We start from the raw sequence: 22,519 nt of genomic DNA on the forward strand, positions 1-22,519 counted from the left end.
TAGTGAAGGTCAAACTTGGCCCAAGGTCACTTGGGGAGCCCAGGCATTCTGACACCTGACTTTTAACGTCTACATTATACTAAACTTGCATATTCAAAGCCTTACAAATCCTTAGATTTTTCAAGTTTTCCAACAGACTCTTTAAAAAGATTTGCTTTTATTTAAATAAATAGTGCTTATGCACTGAGTTAGTAGTTACAATTTTTAGAAGTTGAAATTTATAGCTTGTCTCATTTTATGGTTTTGAAAATTCAATAGAAGGTAACACAAGTCAGATGCCATCATCCTAGATAAAGGACATCTCCATTGCACAGAGAGGAAAAGCTACTTCTATCACAGGAATATTTGTGCTATCAGAATTATTCTGGAACAGACTGCTCCTAGAGAGGCACAATATAAACAAGAAATAGAGTGGGCTCTATGTTCACGAACACCATGGTTGAAATACTTCAACCCTCTGAGCCTACATCATCTTTTATCCAATAAGTATAATCCCCGTTTTGCAAGCTTGTTGTGAGACACACTGTTATTATTAACAAGCTCTCTCCAGACATGAGTCAGAAGCTCCGTGTCTCTTACTAATGTTAGCCTATGAAATGGAGATCCTAATGTCTACCTCACAAAGGTGTAAGGTTTGAGCAAACATGCGAAATGACTATAATTTTCCACACTGTGTTTTAAGTAGCTGAGCCATAGCTCATGTGAATAGTGCCATTAGATACATAGCTCTACCTGGAGGTAGGATGCTAGTTTCAGGTCCTCAGTCTTTTCTAATTAGAACGAACGGCCTGGTTCTTCTGAAGCTACCCAAGTTCTATTCCCTCAGTGTTCTCTCTAGTCAGTGAACTTAGCGTGAAGCCCCTTCCTCTAAAGGGAAGGCAGTTTATGTGAGTAGAAGTGGGAGGGAGAGCATAGTCCCTTTGGACTCCTGATAACTCCCAATAACACAAAGGGCCATCTCAATTCCTAAAGAATATTCAAGAGGGAAAAATCATCTCAACCAAGCCCCTCTTTGAACAGATGAGAATCAAATCCCTAGATCTCTGGACTTGGTTATTTCCCCATATGATATTTCAGCTGGGATCTTATTTGTGACTCACCTGGCTTATTAGGTACTTCAGTAGTTGGGACTGTACTGTATTTAGTTTTCATCCTATATGCAGCTCAGCTCCTAGAGTAACAAGTATTATTAGCTCAAGGAAAAGAATATTTAATGTCCTTGCTGTCCATTTATAAGACTGTGAACAATTCTCTACAATTCTGAAAATGGAAGGCATGCTGAGTACTTCCTATAACAAGGAACAGCAACTACAGTTCACCTAGGAAAAGATGAAGATGCTTTCAAGGACTCACCAAACCGCCCAGCCAGACCTATTGAGTGGAATCTTCCAAAAACTGGAGACAGCCAATAAAGCTGATGGCCTGATCCCAGCAATGTCTACTCTGGGCCATGCCCTTGAGCACATGGCAGCCTTGGGATGATTTATGATAAGGATATTGCACCAGACCACAACCTCGAGCAACAGAAAAAACAGGAGGAAAGTCAGGATACCACTCTCAGTGGATGAATACTAAGTAGCTTAATATTATTGAAGCATTATCCAACCATAGAGGCCATCTGGCAAAGGACAATTTTAAAATATAAATGATAGTATTTGTCAAGGTTTACACATCAATCTGAACTGGAAGTCAAGAGCAAATTATCTTTTACTAGCTCATGTCCTGGAAAACATCTTTACCCCGATTCAAGGACACAAGGACTTGTTCCAAAGTTTTTGGAATTGATATGGCTCATAATGTCTGCATATTTTCAAAACCCTGTCATCCGTAAATGAGCTGGAAAATACCACATACTTGTATCCTTGCTGATGGGATTTAATGGGTACACACAATGTGCTAAGCGCTGGCTGGACATATTATATGCCTACATAATCTTCATGACCCATATTCCAAATCACGTCTTTTAATATAACTGAATACATTCACTAAATATAGTAATATCGGTTGTTAAAACATTTTTACTATTATAAGAGGCTGGTGAAGTTAGCAAGAAATGGTACCAAAGTTCATAGTATATTTATATTTAGGAATCATTTTTACAGAAAACAAAGGTGAATTTTTAATAGAAAATATGCCATATTTTAATAGAAGATCACCATTTATCAGAATGCATACCAAAATACTACAACAAATTGGTCTTCAACAGAAACAGCACAATGACAGAAAACTCGATATGCTACACCTCTGAGGAGTCTGCAACCAGGCTAATTGGAAATCAACACACAACTCCCACTACCCCACACACAAATATGTACAGGTTATATAAGCCAAGATTTAGAAAACACATTGGAAGAGGAGGGACACACCCACATATGTATTTGTGCGCATGTTTTCCTTGAACACATATAACATTGTTTTCTTTTGTTTTACTCAACTCAAAGAAATTCTTGATCTAAAATTATTTTATGCTTAACACTATACCAAGGAAATACCATAAAGCAAGTTTACATTTTCCTGGGAGCTGTTTGTTGCAAGTAAAAAATGTTTTGCAATTTTTTAGTGTAAAAATCCATATAAAAACAGGAGTTGTTATATAGTGCTTGCCATTTGTGTTAACATTACCAAAAAGCTTTATACAGGACTATTATACATTACAGAAGAGGAATATCAATGAAGAGGTAATCAGTGCTTCCAAACTTTTCTAACTGTTATACAGGGGAGATCTAAAGAGTCCAACATATTTAGATTTATAAGGAATTGTTTTCTTCCCTCTGATAATGTGCTCCCTGAATAAAGAAAAACCCCACAGACACACTGCCTTCTATTCAACTACAGCCACCTTCCAGGGGTGCTGACACACAAGGGCTCTGCTACTGGACCCTACAGTTCTCACTGCCCTTGGACTCGGGGCCAGCTTCTGGGCTGGGAGCCAGCCGGCCTTGCTTGGCCCTCAGGCCCTCCCTGGGGCTGTCAGCCGAACTACTCTCAGGAAGGTTACTGATGGAGAGACATCTGGTGGTGGGTTCTCGGAGGGCAGTGCCTGAATCCACTGGGCTCTGTTGAGTAACCTTGACCTGCAACACAAGCGTCATTGTTAGAGGTTTAAATCACATTCACATTTCTACAACATGAAAAATCAAGCACTTAGATCACCAAATTTGAAGTTAAATTCTTCTTCTAGGAGTTGTACACAGTTTTACTATTTCTTCTTCCCCAAAAACAGGCCCTCATCTAACAGAGAAGCTAGAGAAAAGAGTCGGACACAACCTCTGACCAGCCAGCCGCCTTGCAAGCTTCCCTTGACACCTCTGACGGCCGCAAACTCACTCCCAAGGCCAGTGTGACATTCTCAGGTCAGAAGGTACGCTCTTTGAGGGCAAAGACTATGTCCTCTTTACCTTTGCATGGATAGTGCCCAGAATATGCCTACCTGGCAAACATTCAATATTTGCCTAAATAAGAACCCAAAGCAGCTTCCATTTATCTTAACTGAGCCCCTGCTGTCATTCAAATGAACATATTACAAATGAGTAATACCACCTTCATAGAGTGGAAGCTTTACTTACAACATTTAAAAGACCTAGAACCTCTTCCTCACATACCAGCATTTTAATCATTCCCCTTACATTGTTGTTTTATTCCCATATTTGGTTTATGGCAGAAGGGCAGCTATCTAATAATAAAGTCCAGAAAAAAGTAAATTCCCTTTCTGATGTCCTGCCTTTTAAGAGAAAGAGGGAATCTCAAAAATGCGAGACTTTAAGAAGTAGATGAAAGGGCAGGGTAGCTGGTAAAGTCGAGATATTTTTGAGGTTTCCATGGTAGCGAAAAAAGATATGGGGTCGGGAAAGAGAAAGAAGAGCACGACAGACGAAGCACAGAAAAAACGTCACTTAACCAAAGTGAAAGGCAAGAGTAGACAATTCAGGTAGGAAGATTTGTAAAAGAGAAAGAGGAAGGACTCTTAACAAGGGTGCTCAGCACAAACGTGCTCAGGACCAAGCCTGATAAGCGGCTATGGGACACGTCACTCCCTGTGCAACGGACTGCCGGTGACCTCCTTCTGAAGCAGTAAGAAGAAAGAATGGAAATTATTTCCCCGTTTATATTCTTTCCATAGGAAGTACGTGGTCTTAAAAGGCAGCTAAATACTCTTCATTACAGAAAACATAGTAAATCTGGCCGACAGATCAGATCCCTGGAAAGCTTGCCTCTACCTCAGAGGATGTGCAGGACACTTAAAAGGAGCAGCCTTTAAGGATTAGGACTTAATGGAAAATTACTGTCCATGGAAAGTTGAAGGAAAAAAACCCAGAGTTTTACTGGCACTCCTTTTTCTTTTCCTCTTTTTTTTTTAAAGTAGAAAGTGATACAAAAACACACTTCCCTTGAACCCAACAGCTGCAAGAGAATCAAACCTTTAGATTCACCATTAAAAGCAGGGGGATGGAGAGATCAAGCTGGGGAAAGAGAATTTAAGCTACTCAATTCCTGAAACCCAATTAAATAGCCAAAGCCCACCCTTTGGCCTCCCCCCTCTAGACTCAATTTCTTTGATTCTGAATTGACGAAACTGTAGCCGGTGATCAGAGTTTACACTATGGATTTGATCTTCATGTTGGTTAGTTAGCCTCAGACTCACCCAAAACTAGGTGAGGTCGGACTTACCAGGTACTTAAGCTATTAAGTGCACCCATACCCTGTCTTACAAACTGTGTCTGCAGCCACAGTGGGGAGAGGGCAGGTATGCAAATGGCTCATTGGAAATGAATCTCATTAGTAGGAAAAATAGCTAAGACCCCACGAAATTGCTGACCGACTCTGTGGTGACGGCCTCACCATCATCTTCTACAATTAATGGACGGTCCTCTGGAGCTGACTACCAACCCTAGATTCAGATCAAGTTTACACACAATCACAACTCCCTTGTTCCCAGCAAACTGGGAGCTCTGGGCTTATTCATCCCAGAGACATAACAGAGAGTGATCCTCACCTAATCCGCATTTTACCCATGTTCCCCTTTGAACTTGTCAGATGTCACTAAAGGTTCCATTAAACGATCTAGGAAATCTCTCAACACTCAGCCAGTGACTTCAGGCAAAGGCTCATAATCCCAAGTTTCTAAGCAACTGCTTTAGGAAACGACACCTTGCTCTCTCTTTTTTCAAACTGAATGATGAAACATGCTCAACAGATGAGGCAAGCATTTTATAAGGTGATTCAGAAAATGCTGAATTAAATTAAAAATCAATAGGCTGGGGCTTCTCTGGTGGCGCAGTGGTTGAGAATCCGCCTGCCAACGCAGGGGGCACGGGTTCGATCCCTGGTCCAGGAAGATCCCACACGCCGCGGAGCAACGAAGCCTATACACCACAACTACTGAGCCTGTGCTCTAGAGCCCATGAGCCACAACTACTGAGCCCACGTGCCACAACTACTGAAGCCCATGCACCTAGAGCCCGTGCTCCACAGCAAGAGAAGCCACCGCAATGAGAAGCCTGCGCACCGCAACGAAGAGTAGCCCCCGCTCACCGCAACTAGAGAAAGCCCGCATGCAGCAACGAAGACCCAACACAGCCAAAAATAAATAAAATAAATAAATTTATATATATTAAAAAAAAATCAATAGGCCGGGTTTCAAAGGCTTACATCTAATCATGAAGTCCCCTATAACCTTCTTTCAAGAGGAACCACCCTCCATTCATGTGCACAAGTGCACAAAATTGCTTAGCAATTCATAACCACTGGTGCCTACTGCAGCCTGTAGCTAAAGCAAGCACACAAGTCTGCAGGCAACCATGATTATTGCTCTGTCCTCAGCAGATGCGACAGCAGCGTGGAGAGCAGGCCCCCTAGCGTGCAAAGCTCTCTTTCTTAGATAGTAAGTCTAAACTCCACATGGAAACTGCTTTAAATAACATCAATTCCTCATAAAAGAAGGGAAAAATGACCCATATGATGATTTCATGAGGTGATTTCCTAACACACCTTTAAACATCTATTATTGCAATCACTTCAGAACATTCACAGCTCCATTCATTCAACAAATATCTCTACTAGACATGAGGACACAGGTAAACTGTAAACATAACCAGGAACATCGCAGAAGTCATACTGGAACTCAGAAGGCAGATATTTAGGCGAGTAGTTACAGTAAAGTGAGCTGCCATGAAATAGCAGGACATACAGGGTACTACCTATGTATCATGATTTCCTGTTTTAAAAGAGCCAAATACTTCATTTCAAGAATTAGCTTGTGGTTAATAGCTTTAGTCAAACCTGGAAGCTTCACTCTTTAAAGGTGCTAGTTACTTTATGGAAAAGAAGCTGTTCTTATTGTCCCTTGGAAAGTCAGGACCTACTCCAGTGCACTCTTCAGTATTCTATTGCTACCAACATCCAAGAGTTAAATCCAAATGTGAGTGAGTGAGTGAGTGAGGAAAAAGAAAAAAAAAGATAAAAAGGTGGGTGGAGGGGTGGGGATGGGGAAGAAATTTGCACAACACAGTAGAATATTTCTAATACAAGTCATGAATGGGCCCATTTTAATAAGTGAAAGAAAACCTCAGACCCTTCTTCCTCACTCCTGAGTTAATCAAATTTTTATTATAATGTAAGTTATGAACAAACTTAATAGTAGGCATAAATTCCTTAATCCTTAAAGCCCTTATACATCAACATAGCAAACATGTGCATATATGTTCTTGCTTTGATGCAACTAATCACCAGTGTCTTTGTATTTGGTGTCTAAAATCCTACTGAGGAGCATGCCTGCCCACTTAAGAATTACTACATTACACAAATAGGGTTACTATGCTTTCAAAGCTTTGTTGGCCGGTTCAAGGTAATCATTGAATACTTAGACTCTGACAAGTAAGCAATCAAAGTAAAATCACGACATTAAAAAAAAAAAAAAATCTGTGAGCCATTCTAGAAACTTCCAACAAGATTCCTGCAATCCCTAGTTTGAGAAACAATGGGAAAAGATCAAGACTGGAGCTGAGAGAGAGAGTAGGTGTTAAGTCTGGGCAGGTTCAATCTTCGTAAGTCTTACTTTCTTCCTCCTTTTATAATACTACTTACTAGGAGAGTACAATAAAATAAGAAAATAAAACTTGAGTTCCATAAAATACATATACTTTGCATACATAAGTGGTAGATGCTGGTATGGATTATTGTAATGGGACAAAGATCTGTGAAGCAAATATCCTCTATGCTTTAAATAAGGTGACTGGGCTGTTTGCAAGGTGCAGAGAGGTCCCTAAGATCCCAGCCCTCCCTACCCTCAACAATCAAACTAGAGACATCCATAAACAGAGCTACTTTCTCCAGATATCTACTGAAATATATGCTTTCTGTAGAAAGTAAAGGAATAATGAAACACAAAGAGTCAGCAGCTGGGGGGCAGATGGGTGAGAGGGAAAACTGTGAAGCAAGCAATGACCAGTACCCATGCCAAATCCTTCAGTGGTACTGCCCGAAACTTTCTTACAGACCCTCTGAGCTCTGATGTAACAACGCCAATTCCCGCCAAACAATTTATAAGTGGCCCGCTGGGTCAAGGACAAGATTGTGCGGCAGGGTAATGTGATGTTTATCCTCGCATCTGCTCGCTACTTTCCTCGCTACTGACTTCTTTATACCCCAGGGGGAAGGTCAGACTTTGAAGAGCTCCTGAGTCAGAGGGCGCAGTGCCAAACCCTTGCCCAGATAACGCTGTCATTTCCTGGATTTCAAACAGCAGATACATGTTCACAGTAGTTTACCTTTTGTGATCTGCTGCCACCAGCTGTTGGTTTGGAGGTCTCAGCGAGATTTTCTTTGTCGAGACTTAGTGGGGATGGTGCTAACTTCTGTGCAGCAAGGCGGGGGCTGGTCCTTGTCACCATGGTTGTTCTCCGCAGGATGTATGGGCTAGTCTTTCCTGTTGGGATGTCGGCAAACCCTAAAGGCAAAAAGCTGCCTGTCAACACTGCTGGCTCCAATTCTATCTACGGTGGGAGTACTACTCACTAGGTAAAGTTTGAACAAGGATAAGGGTGCCTCCGAAAACACTTTCTCCTAGCCACAGTGGACAATGGACACACTTTATTCATAGTTACCCTGGAGTCATCAAATTGAATAAATCACTAACAGGTTTTTTTCTTATTAGAAACGTAAGAAACCACATGGGGAAAATAACATTAAACAGAAAAAATTTTTCCTGCTTCTTTTATGTGGATGTCTTAACTCGCACTTTTCTAAGAAGAACACACCAGCAGGCCTTCCTGTAAGATTTGGATTAGAGGAGGAAACAATGGGTGAAATGGAAAGGAAAGAGATAAAAGAAAAGGTCTGCTCTTGTTGAAAGGAGGAAAATGTGAAATGGTAGCAGCTACTTGAGGTAATTACTCTCAGGCAGAAAAACTATGTGGGAGGAGAGATTTGACCTTGCTCTGCACTCATCATCTCCTTCCACAGAGGGAACTGACAGGACCTGTGATGACTGAGAGGTGAAGGGCAATGCCAAGGATACTTAAAGAAAGCATGTCACACACAGCATTAAAGTAACTACAGTAACTACAGCAGCATGTGGTTTTGCTTTGTTTTTAACCCTTTAACTACAAATAAAAAACAGAAACGAGAAAGAGATAGCTAACTATTTAGGGGTTAGATTTCCTAAAGCCTAGAGTTACTCAGAGCAGTGCTTCTCAAACTATATACGGCAAAAAATTGGTTTTGATATTTTGCGGGGGAGGGGTGGGAAGTAATTTCCCATCTGCTGTGGAATGATACTTTTGTATAGTACAATAAGAATGAATCTAATAGAGAACTGATTATGTGCTTGAATGTTGCAACAATAGCAAAGGGCTATGAAAATTTCAAACTCTTACTCTTGATTTCTATACACTGTTTTGATCATGGAGCAGTAACAAAAGTTCCTAGACTGGCCCCAATCTCTGGGCCGCACTTGGAGCACCAGTGGGTTTTAAAAAAAAAAAAGTGGTAAGTGGCTTCAGCCAGGGGTCCAGCATCATCAGGCCCATCCTCTAGCTCACCCACTACCTGGGGGTCACACAGGACTGAAGGTGGGAAAGCTCGAAGGGTGTCTTTGACTTGGGGATTTTTCAACACAGAAATGCCTCTTTCTAAACAGGTTTTTGACAGCCATTTTTCAAATCTCCTAGTACTTTTGATACTGTGACATGAGTAATTAGATCTTAGCCATTCTCTCATGACAGAAAAGAAAGTATATGCCTTACCAATTTAACAGTGGACTATTGCTTCTGAAGGTCAACGAGTACTGTTACGCAATAACCTAAAAAATAAATGCTTCTGTCTTTTTGTATGTGAATTTTTATGAGCACTTTCAAAAGAACACAAATCCTTTTTGAATTATGAGTACCTTTCTTTACAACTTCTGGAAGTCCCTCTGGCTCAGGCTCAGCGTCTTCTGCATCCTCTGCAGGGTGAACACCACTTTTGACTGCTTTCCTGCTTTTTTTAGAAAATTTCTCTGGTGTAGAAGGTGTGGTTTCTCCCCCATCCTCCCGAATCCCACCGGACCTTTGCCTCTTGCCTGAAGCTTTATTTTGGCCAGATGATAACTTCTTTTCAGTAGCAGAAGGGACTGGGGATGGTCCTGGAACAACTGAATTCAGCGAAGGAGAACTTCGAAGATTAAGTTTAGATTGTTGTGAACTCAGACGGGCAACCTGTGTTTCTAACATCTCTTTGGCTTTCTCTAATTTCTCATGGCTTATAAGCAGGGAACAGTATTTATCCAGGTATTCGTCTGCCTCCTTGGTTTTTTCTTCAAGGGTTTCTTTCAGTTCTTTCATCTCGGTCATTAATTCATCAACATTAGCATCCACAACAGTACCTGTCAAAAATAAAGCGACACATCATTTGTAACTTGACGCTTCTCTGATTAACACTGGGCATCAGCAAGCAGATAACCTTAGACTTGCTTCTTGATTTTTATTTTTGGGAAGAGTGGCAGAAGGTCTATCTGTATATGTTCTTATAGTTCTTGTTTGGGAGGGATCATATCAACATACATACTCTAGTGAGTTACATACTTATTGGGATAGCTTAAACATAACCCACCAAAATCTCAAACTCATATTTCAGCCAATCCATCAAACCTTCTTGTAGTTATCATATGACATCAAATGAATTAATTTATTACATCCCCGATTTTCCCGTCCGTCCTTTCTATTGTAAGGGAATGAACAGTAAAAGTCGAAAGAGAATATAAAGTCACTGCTGTAATGGCTTTGGGAGATAGGAAATGGCCAGTGACGAGACAAGGCCAAAGAAGTTCTGAAAACCATTTGGAGGCAATGGAGGATCTGATGGACAAGGGCTTGAGGGATACTATAAGGGAAGAGGTCTCAGTAACTTATAGCTGCCTGGTTGGCACTGATTCCATTAGAGACACTCCCTGGAGCCCCAATCCATTCTGAGTACTCTTCTCAGGAGGCAAGACTGTTGACCTCCCACCCGTGCCAATTTATGTATGGTCCAAAAGAGGCACTTCTACTATGCTTGCCATCATCTATCCACACAGAAAAAGCATTCCATTCTGGGGGCATACGTGGAGAAAAGTGGCAGGAAGAGTTGTCATTTCTTTTTTATTTCACCTCCATACCCAAAAATATAGCCCCCAACCCTTCCATTTAGTTGACCCACCAGGATGGGCCAAGGACAACCAGAATCAGCTGTTTATAAATTACCAATGCCAGCTCACATGCCAGTGTTCCTTTACATTAGAACTACATCATGGACATCCACATGAAAAATGCTTCTTGGAAAGGCTCATTAGCAGAAAGGGCTACCAGTTTTTTGTATGTTTTATAGAACAGAAGATGCAATAATTCTGTTTTGAAAATGCAGGCTTCATTCTGAATCCTATTAATGACTCCAAGCTAAGCACAAAATTCTGAAATTGGAAAATGCTGAAAACGGCTAACTGCTGAAAATCAGCATGCAGTCATAGAACAGAGCACTAACGACACTTCCCATGCAGACACACCGTAAGTGTATGATTCACTAGTGGAAAACAGTCTGGGTTCACTGATGTACCCAGTTAACACCGACCTGCTTTCTGTTTCTCTTGCGCAGCTTCAAGACGAGATACCTCTTTCTGCAACGTCTCCTTTTCTTCTTCCAGCTGTTTACAGGATTTGATCAACAACTTTATTTTCCCCTGGGCACGATCGTTTTCCTTCTTCAACTTATCTGCATATTTTAGATTTTCCATCTACAAAACAGAAGTAATTCCACTTAAAACCTTGAATTGCTTTTCATAAGCATATGGAAAAATAATAAGATATAATTAAGAATCATATGCTGTAAATTTAAGAACTATTATTTTCAAAACAATTCATCTTCTCTGCTCAGTGTCCTAAGTCCCCCCAGTAGACACTGTGGTTTTGTCACTCCCTTTCTTAGTATCAGCAAGCATCAGTCACAGTTCTTAATATAATGTCCTATTAAGTAGCCCACTATGTCTGTGTTTATCCAATAGGAATCACACCGGGAGGTAGGGGCCAAGGGTCCGTGCACATATTCTTGGTAGGCCAAACACTCTAGATGACAGAATTGTTCCCTTTTGTGATCTGTGCTGTTGCACAATTTCAATACCTAAGATGGCATTTGTTTCGTCACACCAAGTGATACTACGGCTCACAACACAAATTTAAGGCCAAATGATATTATGGTTTACAATACAAATTTAAATTTTATAGCAGCTCAAACAAAAAGTGAATAGAATGGTGGCAGAATTATGTCATCAAGCACTTCTCAGTAGAACATGTTCACAGTTCCTTAAGCACAATTGCAAAATCAAAAAAAAAAGCTCTGAAAATGATTTCTAGGCAAAACTTGACTTGAACAGATATGAAGGAATTTATTCCTTTATTTATCCCACCTTGTAAAAATATTCATACATTTTGCTGTAGAAATATGAATTTGATTATGAGGTATTACCCCAAGATTCTGATGGGACATTATGTAATATGTGGCATATGCATTGTATTACGCAATATCTAAGAAATGCAGAATTGTAAAACAATCTAGCTCTAAGAGTTTCTGATAAGAGATCATGAACATATAAAGGCAGACCAACTATTAAAAAAAAGAAGAACCTGAGCATCGCATTCATGTTACAAGTAGATTTCATTCTTCGCACATTTCACCTTGAAATAATTTATTAGCAATGTTGCAGTAAATCTGCACTTTCAGAACTTTCTATTTCTGATTCCAACAGTAATTGGATTAGAGATAGATTTAATTCAGTTTCAACAATGCTGGGACTTCCCTGGTGGTCCAGTGGGTAGCCCTCCACGCTCCCAATGCAGGGGGCCTGGGTTCGATCCCTGGTCAGGGAACTAGATTCCACATGCATGCCACAACTAAGAAGCCCGCATGCCGCAACTAAGAAGTCCACATGCCACACCTAAAGATCTTGCATGTTGCCACAAAGATCCCACATGCCATAACTAAGACCCAGCGCAGCCAAAATAAATAAATAAATAAATAAATAAAGCAATGCTTATCAACTTCTACTTCATTAAAATTATATAAGATTTGTATAGACTCAACTAACAATGTACCATTTTGTGCACGGCATATATATAAATAGACATTCCCCACAGTACAACTGTCGAAGATTAAAAAAAGGAGAAAGTGAGTAAATTAAAACTTAGACCTGAAGCTACTTCTGTCTTGTTATTAAACCTAACATCTCTCATTTTGTAGCAACAGGACATTATTGATCATTAATGTTATTTTGCACTTAGTTTGTATTTTACTGGTATATTTCCTTCACCTTGATCATTGTATAAGAGCTGTAAACATAAGAAATCTATACCTAGTTTTCTGACCTTTACTGAAAAATATTTATTTTCCAGGTTCATATTGTACATTCTGGATGGTATTCGTTTTATGAAGAGAATTTTGTGGGTATCAAAACAGCCTCCCTCTCCAGGTAGAATTGCTGTAGCACCTTCTACAGTCTCACAATACTGAGATGAGGGCTCACCTCCTTTTTTTTATAAAGAAAAAAGTTTTATGGTCCTTGCATGGAAAAGAAAAGGAGAACATAGACATACGTGTACCTGACCAAGTGCTTGATCTCCCCATAAGCCATGGTAAAGTGGGTTTGGTGACAGCAGTGAACCTGAAGACCAGTCATGCAAGACTTTCACCACCAAATTATTATTATCCACACCTGGAGGGGCCTGCCCTGATCTGTTATTGGCTTGCTCTTCATATCCATCTCAAGAAGTCTCTGACATCCTCTACTCTGAAAGGATTCACTGAGCAATGAATGAAGTTTATTCAAGCTATGGAACTGCAGGCTATCCTCTAATTTTTAAAAACAACTCAGCAGACAAGTGATGAATGGTATTATTTATGATTACAAAAAACTTTTTTCATGAAAATTAAAATGAAAGCACTTAATTTCATACTGTTAAAACCACTGTTAGACGTATGAACCATTCTAAGTCATGAAGTAATGATAAGTGAACATACCTTGGTTTTCTTCAATTCTTCTAAAATCTCAGTGGTCACTTTCAGAGAATTATTGAGTTCTTCTTTACTGGACTTTAAGAGGTCTATCTCCACCTTCTGGGAGCTGAGACATTCTTCCTTAGAAGTTAATTTCTCTCGATATGTCTGGATTTCCATTTCATACTAGGGCAGAAAAATGTTACTTTAGCCAGGAGGCTCAGGTGAAAATATTGTAAAGAAAACAAACAAAAAAGAAAACTGCTGATCCGGGGACCATTTCAAATGGTCTTTGCAACTCCCTTACTATTCTACTCCAAGACGGAAATGTATTTTTAAAAAAATCAAGTCATAAAATAAGACATGTGCAAGTAACTGGTGGAAAGATAGGGAACTTAATAGGATGGGATGTTTACAGGATTATACATCATAATAATAATGCAGAACACTGACCTTCTTGGAAAAAATGCCTCATCACCATGGTCAACACACTCTCTCCAGTTCCCCCAGTCACCAGACCACACATTTTTACCTGTTTGTTTATATCCAGAAGCAAAGCCTGGTGTTTCTTTTCAGCTTCCTGAAGCCGTAGCTGATATTCAGCTATTTCTTCTCTCATCTTCCCTTGCTTTTCCATCTGGTCTTTGTGTACACAATCCAAACTCTTCTTCAGTTCACTGTTTTCTAGAATGAGCTCCTCCAGTTGACTCTAATGAGAAAAATAATAAAATCATGGGAAGATAATTAAGAGCCTGGATATATATATCAACATCTAGAAAATACTGAGTACTGGATATATATATCTATATCTAGAAAATACTGAGTACTGTCTTGCCTGTAATAGTTTACAGGCAAGACAATCTATAGAGAATTAGTGCTATAAATCCCTAGCAATGTACAGTCAACACTCTGTTTCCCCAGATTTCACATTCACTGATTCAACCAACTACAGAACAAAAATATTCCAAAACACAAATTCCAGAAATTTCCAAAAAGCCAAACTTGAATTTGCTGTGTACCAGCAACTTTTTACACAGCATTAACATTGTATTTACAACTATTTAGGTAGTATTAGGTATTTTAAGTAATGTAGAGATGACTTAAAGTATACCGGAGGATGTGTGCAGGTGATATATAAGGGACTTGAGCATCTGCGGATTTTGGAATCTGGGGAGGGCCTGGAACCAATGCCCCGTGGATACCAAGGGATGACTGTATTCACTTTAAATGGCGATTTCACCTCCAGTGGCAATTTCCTTTGCTCCAGCCCAAGGTTACATCCACGGGGAACACAGAGTCTCTGAAACCTGGACTTCGCTACGAAAACACTCTGGACCAAACCCTCCTAGGCTCCCAGGCTCACTTATTTAAGTACTTCTAGTGCAGTAATTTCTTGACCTCATTAGCAGCATCGCCACCACCTTCACACTCAAGCCCCTCCAGACTTACGTTTTCTTCCTTGGCCAGCTTAGATTCCATCTTCTATCAGTTTAAGAATTTCCTTCCAAAGGCCCCCCACTCTTCTGCCCTTCTCTCCCTTCACTGTGCAGGACTATCAAAACTGCAACCCTAGGGCTTCCCTGGTGGTGCAGTGGTTGAGAGTCCGCCTGCCGATGCAGGGGGCGCGGGTTCGTGCCCCAGTCCAGGAGGATCCCACATGCCGTGGAGCGGCTGCGCCCGTGAGCCATGGCCGCTGAGCCTGCGCGTCCGGAGCCTGTGCTCCGCAACGGGAGAGGCCACAGCAGTGAGAGGCCCGTGTACCGCAAACAAAACAAAACAAAACAAAACTGCAGCCCTAGAGGTATCTGGCTTCTCCGTGCCTGACCCCAAATAGCTGTTTCTATACGTGTTTATATACATGCTGTGTCCACTTCCTCAGCAACCGTTCACCCTCAACCCACTCCAACCTGCTTTCATCCCAGCTCCTCCTGAAATGGCTTTTCACGGCATCGTTAAGCTCCATGTTGCAAATCCCAGGAGGACTCCTCAGCCCTCATCTCATTCGACCTCCAGGAAGTATGTGCTGCCGCTGACCACTCCTTCGGTCTTGAGACAGCCTCCATGCGTGGCTTCTAGAACATGACACTCCTGGTTTGCCTCATCTTGTCTTCTCAGTTTCTTTGCTGGTTCTTCCTCACCCTACATGCTGGAGGGCATCTGGGCTAGGCCCTGAGCCATCTTCTCTTCTCCATCTACGTTTTCTACCATTCCCATAATTTTTTAAACACTACCTATATTCTGAACCAGCCCAATTCATGTATCCACCCTAAACGTTTCCTTCAATCTCCAAGCTCATGTATTTGGTGTCACTTTAGATTCTACTCTAGTTCTTTACCATGCCTTCCTACTGCTCCAACCTTCTTTCCTATTATTTTCCATCTGACTCCAGACACAATGGCTTCCTTTCCATTTCTAAAACGTACAAAGATTTTTCTAATTTCAGAGATTCTACCACTCTGCTCTCTAGACCTAGAAGGCTCCTTCGTCTGCCCTGTTCTCCACGTGGCTGACTCCTTGCCTTGCACGTGACATTCTCTGGCCACGCCATCTAAATTAGGTTCTTCCTTACCCCACACTCCACTTCCCAAATATTCTGCAGTGAAGAATCTTGTTTCCTTTATAGCACTTAACAGTTTATGATTATTCGATATACTTCCTATTTAATGATTTATTGTATGTCAAGATGGTAAGTTCTATGGGTGCAGGAAGAACCACAGGACAGCTATCGCCCTCCATTCTATCCTCTGACCTTAGCCGTGTTTATAGAATGAATAAAGCCATTGCAGACTAACAAACTCATATGTATGGCCTTGAGGCTGAACACCTAGCTTTCCTTTTTAGTAGAGCCTATAAATGAAAGACAAATAACAATATACTTGGGATACTCCCAAGCTGCTCAGTACCAAAGGAGATTTTAGCAGATGCAGGACTCAAATATCATCCATAGGAACTCCTTCCACACAGCATTGCCAGAAAATTCCATGAGCCAATTGCTGAGATTAAATGCTGAAGCTTTTCAATGTTCATTAGATTAAATACCACATTGAAAGAAAAGCACTAACCTCCCCAACTCCTTATACAGGCCATTACAAATATCGTTTCAACTTTTTGTGATTACTCTGGGTCATAATCACAATTATATTTTGCTGTCCTTTCCTGAGAATTACTTAGGGATGAAGTTGCACAAGGACTTCATGAATATAGGAGTGTTTACCATTTGCATGCATGGTAGCTGCTACCTAAGACTTGGTGTTAAAGAGATTCAGGAGAAAGCGCATGAATCAGCAATGTCTATTAGGGGACCAGCAGTGGGAGTGGCAGCCCAAACGCTATAGTTCTGCCACAACCTGCCCTAAAATAGCACCCCAAGACTGCTCCAACTTTACATCTTACTATGACTTTCTTTCTGTTACTTTGTTAGTTCTTTGCAAGATCAGTGCATTTGTCTCTAGCAAGTTCTGGCTTGTAATCTGTGGCAGGCTAGGACAACAGCCTGCTGAAAGCAGCATGAAATCCATTTCTGGTATGCATTAATGTAGTTACAAGGGTCATCTTCTATGAAAAAAATATTTGGGCTCCATGACAGGTATTTTCATGTGTTCAGGGGCCTCGCCTGACTCCTTCCGGGCTCATGACAGTGCTGGATGGCGAAAATTACTGCAGGTCTGATCGTGACATGAGCTTGGGTTACTCTTTTCAAAAGCTAAAAAAAAAGTTTAGTACATTACAGAAGGTCTTAACAAAAACAAACAAGGAGAGAGTGCACAAGAATTATCAGAGTGTAATGAATCTGTCACAGAGAAACTTACTTTTCTGCTCTTCATTTCTTCCGACACTAATTTTAAATCTTCAGTTAGCCTGTTTTTCTCCCTACTAAACTCTTCTTTCAGCTCCGTCGTTTTCTGTACCATTGCAAGCATTTCCTTCTGCAGCTCAGTTTCCTTCACAGTCATTGTGTTTACCTGAAATTTCCTCTTCGTTAGGATCTGCTTATGGTTGTCTGTTTGATCAAATTAATCACTCTTATATGGCATATTCACGACATTCGCCTTAGCCTCCAATAATAAAATAAAACCCAGCTAATTCTCCCTTTACTAATCCACTCAACTAATATTCTCAAAACCTACTGGTAAGCTTACCTTTTCTTCTCTGCAAGATTTAATAAAAGACAACAATAAGGAAAGGAATGACAAAGAAAGATAATATTACCAAGTCTTAAAATCCTTCATAGAAGTAAAGATTTGAATTAAACTTAAATATCAGAGATTGTATGAGGCAGTGACAATCTATCAGCTCTTGGATTTCTTACTAATTCTCCAAATGCCATGCTAAAATGCAAGAAACATGACTATGATTCATTAAAACCAGTGAAAGCAGTATTGTTTACATTCGTCCCTATATCAGATTGAAACAGCCTGGTATAGTTTGTCTGCCTCCACCCATAACTGCCATACAAAAACTTGAAATTCTTGGAAAATACAGAGGTATGATTGATTGTATTTTCTGGACAGTCTCTTAATATTTGTCCAGTAAAAACTTAATTTGAAGGAATCACTTTCCTAGGTCAGTAAGTATAGGGCAAAAACTTAATTTTTCTTTAATAATTGAGCTTCCAGATGGCAGATTTTCCCCTTTAAACATCAGCTAACAGAACAGGAGACTGCCCGAGGAGAAGGCACAAAAGAGGGGCTGAAAGCACAAAATCCCCAGGACATGCCCCGGGAGCCACGAGGGTTCTATCAGTTACAATTGTATCAGTATCTTTAATAGTTCTTTCTCCTAAAGGCAAAAAAAAGGCAGGGCAGCAGCAAAGGGGATCCCTACTGATTCTAACTGATATCTGTTATACTCTCTACAGCAGTGGTTCTCAACTGGGTATGGGTATGGGGGCTACTATTCTGATGTACTGTGAGAAAGGAACCATGCACAACCCAAAAGCTTCTGCCCTGTCCAGGTGCCACAGTGAAAACCATGCCAATCCACACAAGTGCCCCCATGGAAGTGTGTGCCAAAGCAAAGGGCAACCACTGCTGGAGCCAACTCAATGTCCCCACAGTTCAAGACCCCAAAAGCCTTTACAAAGTTTGGTCCAATACTGCAAAAGCTGTCCAGAAGGAAAGAGAATTCACACAGTGGCTGACCCTCCCGCATGACAACACATTCAAAGGTACAGAGATAAAGCCACTTACTTTTTCAACAAAGGACAGTTTTTCCATTTTTGTCAATTGAAGCTCTTTCTCCAGATCCTTGGAAGAATTCTGCAGAGCTTCTAAGGTGTCCTGCAAAGTGTCATTTCTGGATTGCAGCACCTGGGTCTTCTGCTCCAATTCCACCATCAGATTTTCCAGTTTTGTTCTTTGCTCCTCCCAAAGTTGCTGTTCTCCTTCCATCTGGGACAGTTTAGAGACCAGCTGCTCTTGGTCTTGAATATGATTTTTTAGTATCCTGATTTCTTCATCCTTTTTCTCTAGTTTCTGTTTGCCATCTTCTACTTCTTGAATGAGGCCATTCACAGAAGACTGCAAAAGCATGTAATTACTTTTGGCCTCGTCAAGGCCCTGTAGCAGTTGAGCCTTCTCACGTTCAAGGGAATCTACTTGACTACTCAGGCTCTGTTCTTCTACCTTCCAGGTCTCCTGGTCATCACACAAGGCTGCTACTTCCTCACTTAGCTCTTTCAATTGTGTCTGCAGTATCTCCACCACAGCTTTAGATTCTTCTTTCATCTGTTCTTTTTCTTGCTCTTTTTCTTGCAATAGATTTTCAAATGAAGAGTTTAATGTTTCTAATTCAGACACTCGACCTTGCTCTTTTTGTAATTCTTTTGTCAGATCTTCTTTTTCTGACCTTGTATTGACAAGATCTAACTCCAAAGCTCTCAGATTTGGGGCCATCTCCTCTATTTTTGCTTTCAGGGTCTCTACCTCTGCTTTGGACTTCTCAGCCTCAAGAATCACATGCTCTTGGTTTTTTCCTGATACCTCTAGTTCTCTTTCAAGGTTCTCAACTGTATCCTTCAGCAAAGCTGCCTGATGCTCACTTTCCTTCAGTTTTTCTAAGATATGGAGCCGCTTCCTTTCATTAGTATCTAGGTGGACTTTCAGCTTTCCAATGTTATTTCTCAGCCGATGTACTTCCTGCACTGGGGAGTCCAGACTCTGTTCTTCCGCCTTCCAGGTCTCCTGGTCATCACACAAGGCTGCTACTTCCTCACTTAGCTCTTTCAATTGTGTTTGCAGTATCTCCACCACAGCTTTAGATTCTTCTTTCATCTGTATTTTCTCTCGCTCCTTTTCTTCTAATACATTTTTCAATGAAGAGAGTAACGTGTGTAATTCAGACACCTGACCTTGTTTTTCTTGTAGTTGTTTCACCAGATTTTCTTTTTCGGACCGTATGGTGACAAGGTCTAAATCTAAAGCTTTCAGCCTTTCAGTCATCAATTCCATTTGTGTTTTTAGGGTCTCCACCTCTGCTTTGGAATTCTCAGCATCAAGAATCACCAGCTCTTGGTTTTCTTCTGCCATATGCAATTCCCTTTCAAGGGTCTCAACTTTATCCTGAAGCGAGTCGTTCCTACGCTCGCTTTCTTTCAGTTTCTCTGAGATGTGGAGCTGCTTCTTTTCATCGGCCTCAATGCGGACCCTAAGCTTCTCAATGCCTTTTCTCAGCTGGTGCACTTCCTCCTGCGTTGAGCTCAGCCTCACCGCGACCTCGCCTTTCTCCATCAGTGCAGCCTCCAAGGCCTTGGTGACGGTCAGCTTTTCATGCTCCAATTCACTCAGTTTGGTCTGCAGGCTCTCGGATTCCCTTACGAGTGATTTCGTCTCTTTATTCAGTTGTCTGATTTGGTTTTCCAGCTCACTTCTTACCAGAGACAGTGCCTGAGAGTCCTTTTCCAAACTCTGCAGCTGCTCTTGGAGATGTAGATACTCATCTTGATGAGATTCGAGCTCTTGTATTTTCTCCTTCATCTTTTCAGACATCTGATCCAGCTCTTGATTTTCTTTTGACAAAGTATCTAATTCTCCACGAAGCTGGTCTCTCTCACTTGTGACCACCAAGAGTTCTTCCTCAAGACAGTTTATAACTTTCTGCTTATTTTCATTGTCTTTTTCTAAAAACAGCTTCTCTGTTTGAACTACCTCTAAGTTGGCTTCTGCAGAGAGGGCGTGATGCTCTGTGCTACCTCTCTCAGCTTTCATCCTCTGAAGCTCATTTTCCACATTGAGACATCTCTCTCTCCAGTTGTCGGTCACCTTGGCTACCTCATCTTCGATACCTTCATGTGACAATTTATCTGTGCTCATTTCTAAGTTAGAAGTGAGGCCTCTCGAACTTTCTACTCTCTGGTTATCACGAGAAAAGGATTCCAATTTTTCACTGAACTCTGACTTTTCTTTCTTGAGTTCCTCAACTATTTTTTCCAATTCTATACATGCTTCAATCTTGGTAGTTAGTTGTACTTCCTGTAAATTGAGTTTTGAGTCTAACTCTTTGATTTCATTTAGCAAGCTTTCAACTTTTTGGTCACGTTCCTTTATGCCATGAAGTAATCTCAAAATCTCATTTGATGTCTCTTTTATCTGCAGTTGGAGATTCTGAATGGTTACCTGATTCTCTAGAAAATCCATAGGTACCGAAGCGTCAGGACCAGAAAGTGACAATTCGGAAATGCATTCTGAACAGCCCTGGGTTGTGTCTTCCACTGGGGTCCCGTGACTGGTTTCTGGGGACTGCTCCCCGGACCACTCTCCTATAAGCTTGATTGCACTCGTCTTAGTTATTTTCTCCATCTCTAGACTGAGGTCCTGCTGGACATCTTTTTCACAAATCTGATGGATCTCGTGCTCTGGTGTCCTCTCTTTAGTTTCTGAAGTATAGTCTTCCGATTCTCTTATGTCACAGCTATCGTTTCCACCCCGAATAGCCTGTAGTTGTAACATATAATGAGAAGGCACTTTATTTTTCAAGAAGAATCAAAATAGAATAAATAGGCTGAATTATAGTATTATTTTTGAGAAACTGGCTACTTGCTTCTGCTAAACACATCTCTTCAAAGGGCATTCTTCCCACCAAATCCACCTCTCTCCATCCAAATATTCAACACAATTAAACAAACATTCAGTAAGTGTTCTCTGTGGGCAAGGTACTGGGTATTTATCATGAACACAAACCCTTCAGGGTCAGTTACGTGATCATCTAAATTGTGATGTAGTTACACTTCAAAATTTTTTTCTTGCTAGCAATATTGTAGGTAACCTAAATATGAAATTTTCTTTGGGATTATCAAATAAGAGGCTAACAAATTCCACATAAAATGGTCGGCTTCCACCTTCAGCATTTATGATATTCTTCGATAAGAGAAGGCAGTAGGGTTTCATGACCAGATTCCCAGCCCAAGGACTTAATCACAGATCCAGCACTTACTATATTCTTGGATAAATCACATGTTTGAACCTCACTTTCTCTTCTCTGTAAAATAGGGATCTGCTACTTTGACTACAACTGCTGTCACCTCTCACCTGCCCTCCCTACCTTACAGAGGTAGGGGGAGGGAATTAAGTGAGTCTCATTGTCTGTACGCCATTACTAGTTTAGCTGGTAGACTAGAAAAGAGAAAGGTGTAAGTAACCGAACAATTTCATATTCTGTAAAGAAAGAAATGTCTCTTTGAATGACTGATATCAAATCAGAGATTTGATATCCAAATTTGTACCAAGCAAATTGTCAGAAAAGTATTCAGAAATACGTAATAAACTCCAATATTTAGGTTCATGACTATAACTCTAACATTAAAAACAGTCTGAAAGGGCTTCCCTGGTGGCGCAGTGCTTGGGAGTCCGCCTGCTGATGCAGGGGACACGGGTTCGTGCCCCGGTCCGGGAGGATCCCACATGCCGCGGAGCGGCTGGGCCCGCGAGCCATGGCCGCTGAGCCTGCGCGTCCGGAGCCTGGAGAGGCCACAACAGTGAGAGGCCCGCGTACCACAAAAAAAAAAAAAAAAAAAAAACAGTCTGAA

At 41.0% G+C, this 22,519-nt stretch overlaps 1 protein-coding gene across 2 annotated transcripts in view; it reads right to left on the reverse strand.

The window, feature by feature from the left end:
• Window positions 1-2,116: 2,116 nt before the first annotated feature.
• Window positions 2,117-22,519, reverse strand: part of CENPF (centromere protein F) — a 61,320-nt gene continuing 40,917 nt past the window's right edge. Inside the window, exons 13-20 of one of the 2 annotated variants that reach the window (XM_067728963.1) lie at window positions 18,687-21,428; window positions 17,307-17,459; window positions 14,030-14,206; window positions 13,522-13,683; window positions 11,083-11,245; window positions 9,386-9,862; window positions 7,767-7,945; window positions 2,117-3,074 (exon numbers count right to left, since the gene is read on the reverse strand). In XM_067728963.1, coding sequence (XP_067585064.1) covers window positions 2,871-3,074; window positions 7,767-7,945; window positions 9,386-9,862; window positions 11,083-11,245; window positions 13,522-13,683; window positions 14,030-14,206; window positions 17,307-17,459; window positions 18,687-21,428 — 4,257 coding nt within the window. In that variant the 3' untranslated portion in view covers window positions 2,117-2,870. The remainder of the gene's footprint in view (window positions 3,075-7,766; window positions 7,946-9,385; window positions 9,863-11,082; window positions 11,246-13,521; window positions 13,684-14,029; window positions 14,207-17,306; window positions 17,460-18,686; window positions 21,429-22,519) is intronic. The other variant, XM_067728965.1, reaches the window with a different exon arrangement.

This window comes from Pseudorca crassidens, chromosome 2 (assembly GCF_039906515.1).
Source record: "Pseudorca crassidens isolate mPseCra1 chromosome 2, mPseCra1.hap1, whole genome shotgun sequence".
Lineage (NCBI taxonomy): Eukaryota > Metazoa > Chordata > Mammalia > Artiodactyla > Delphinidae > Pseudorca > Pseudorca crassidens.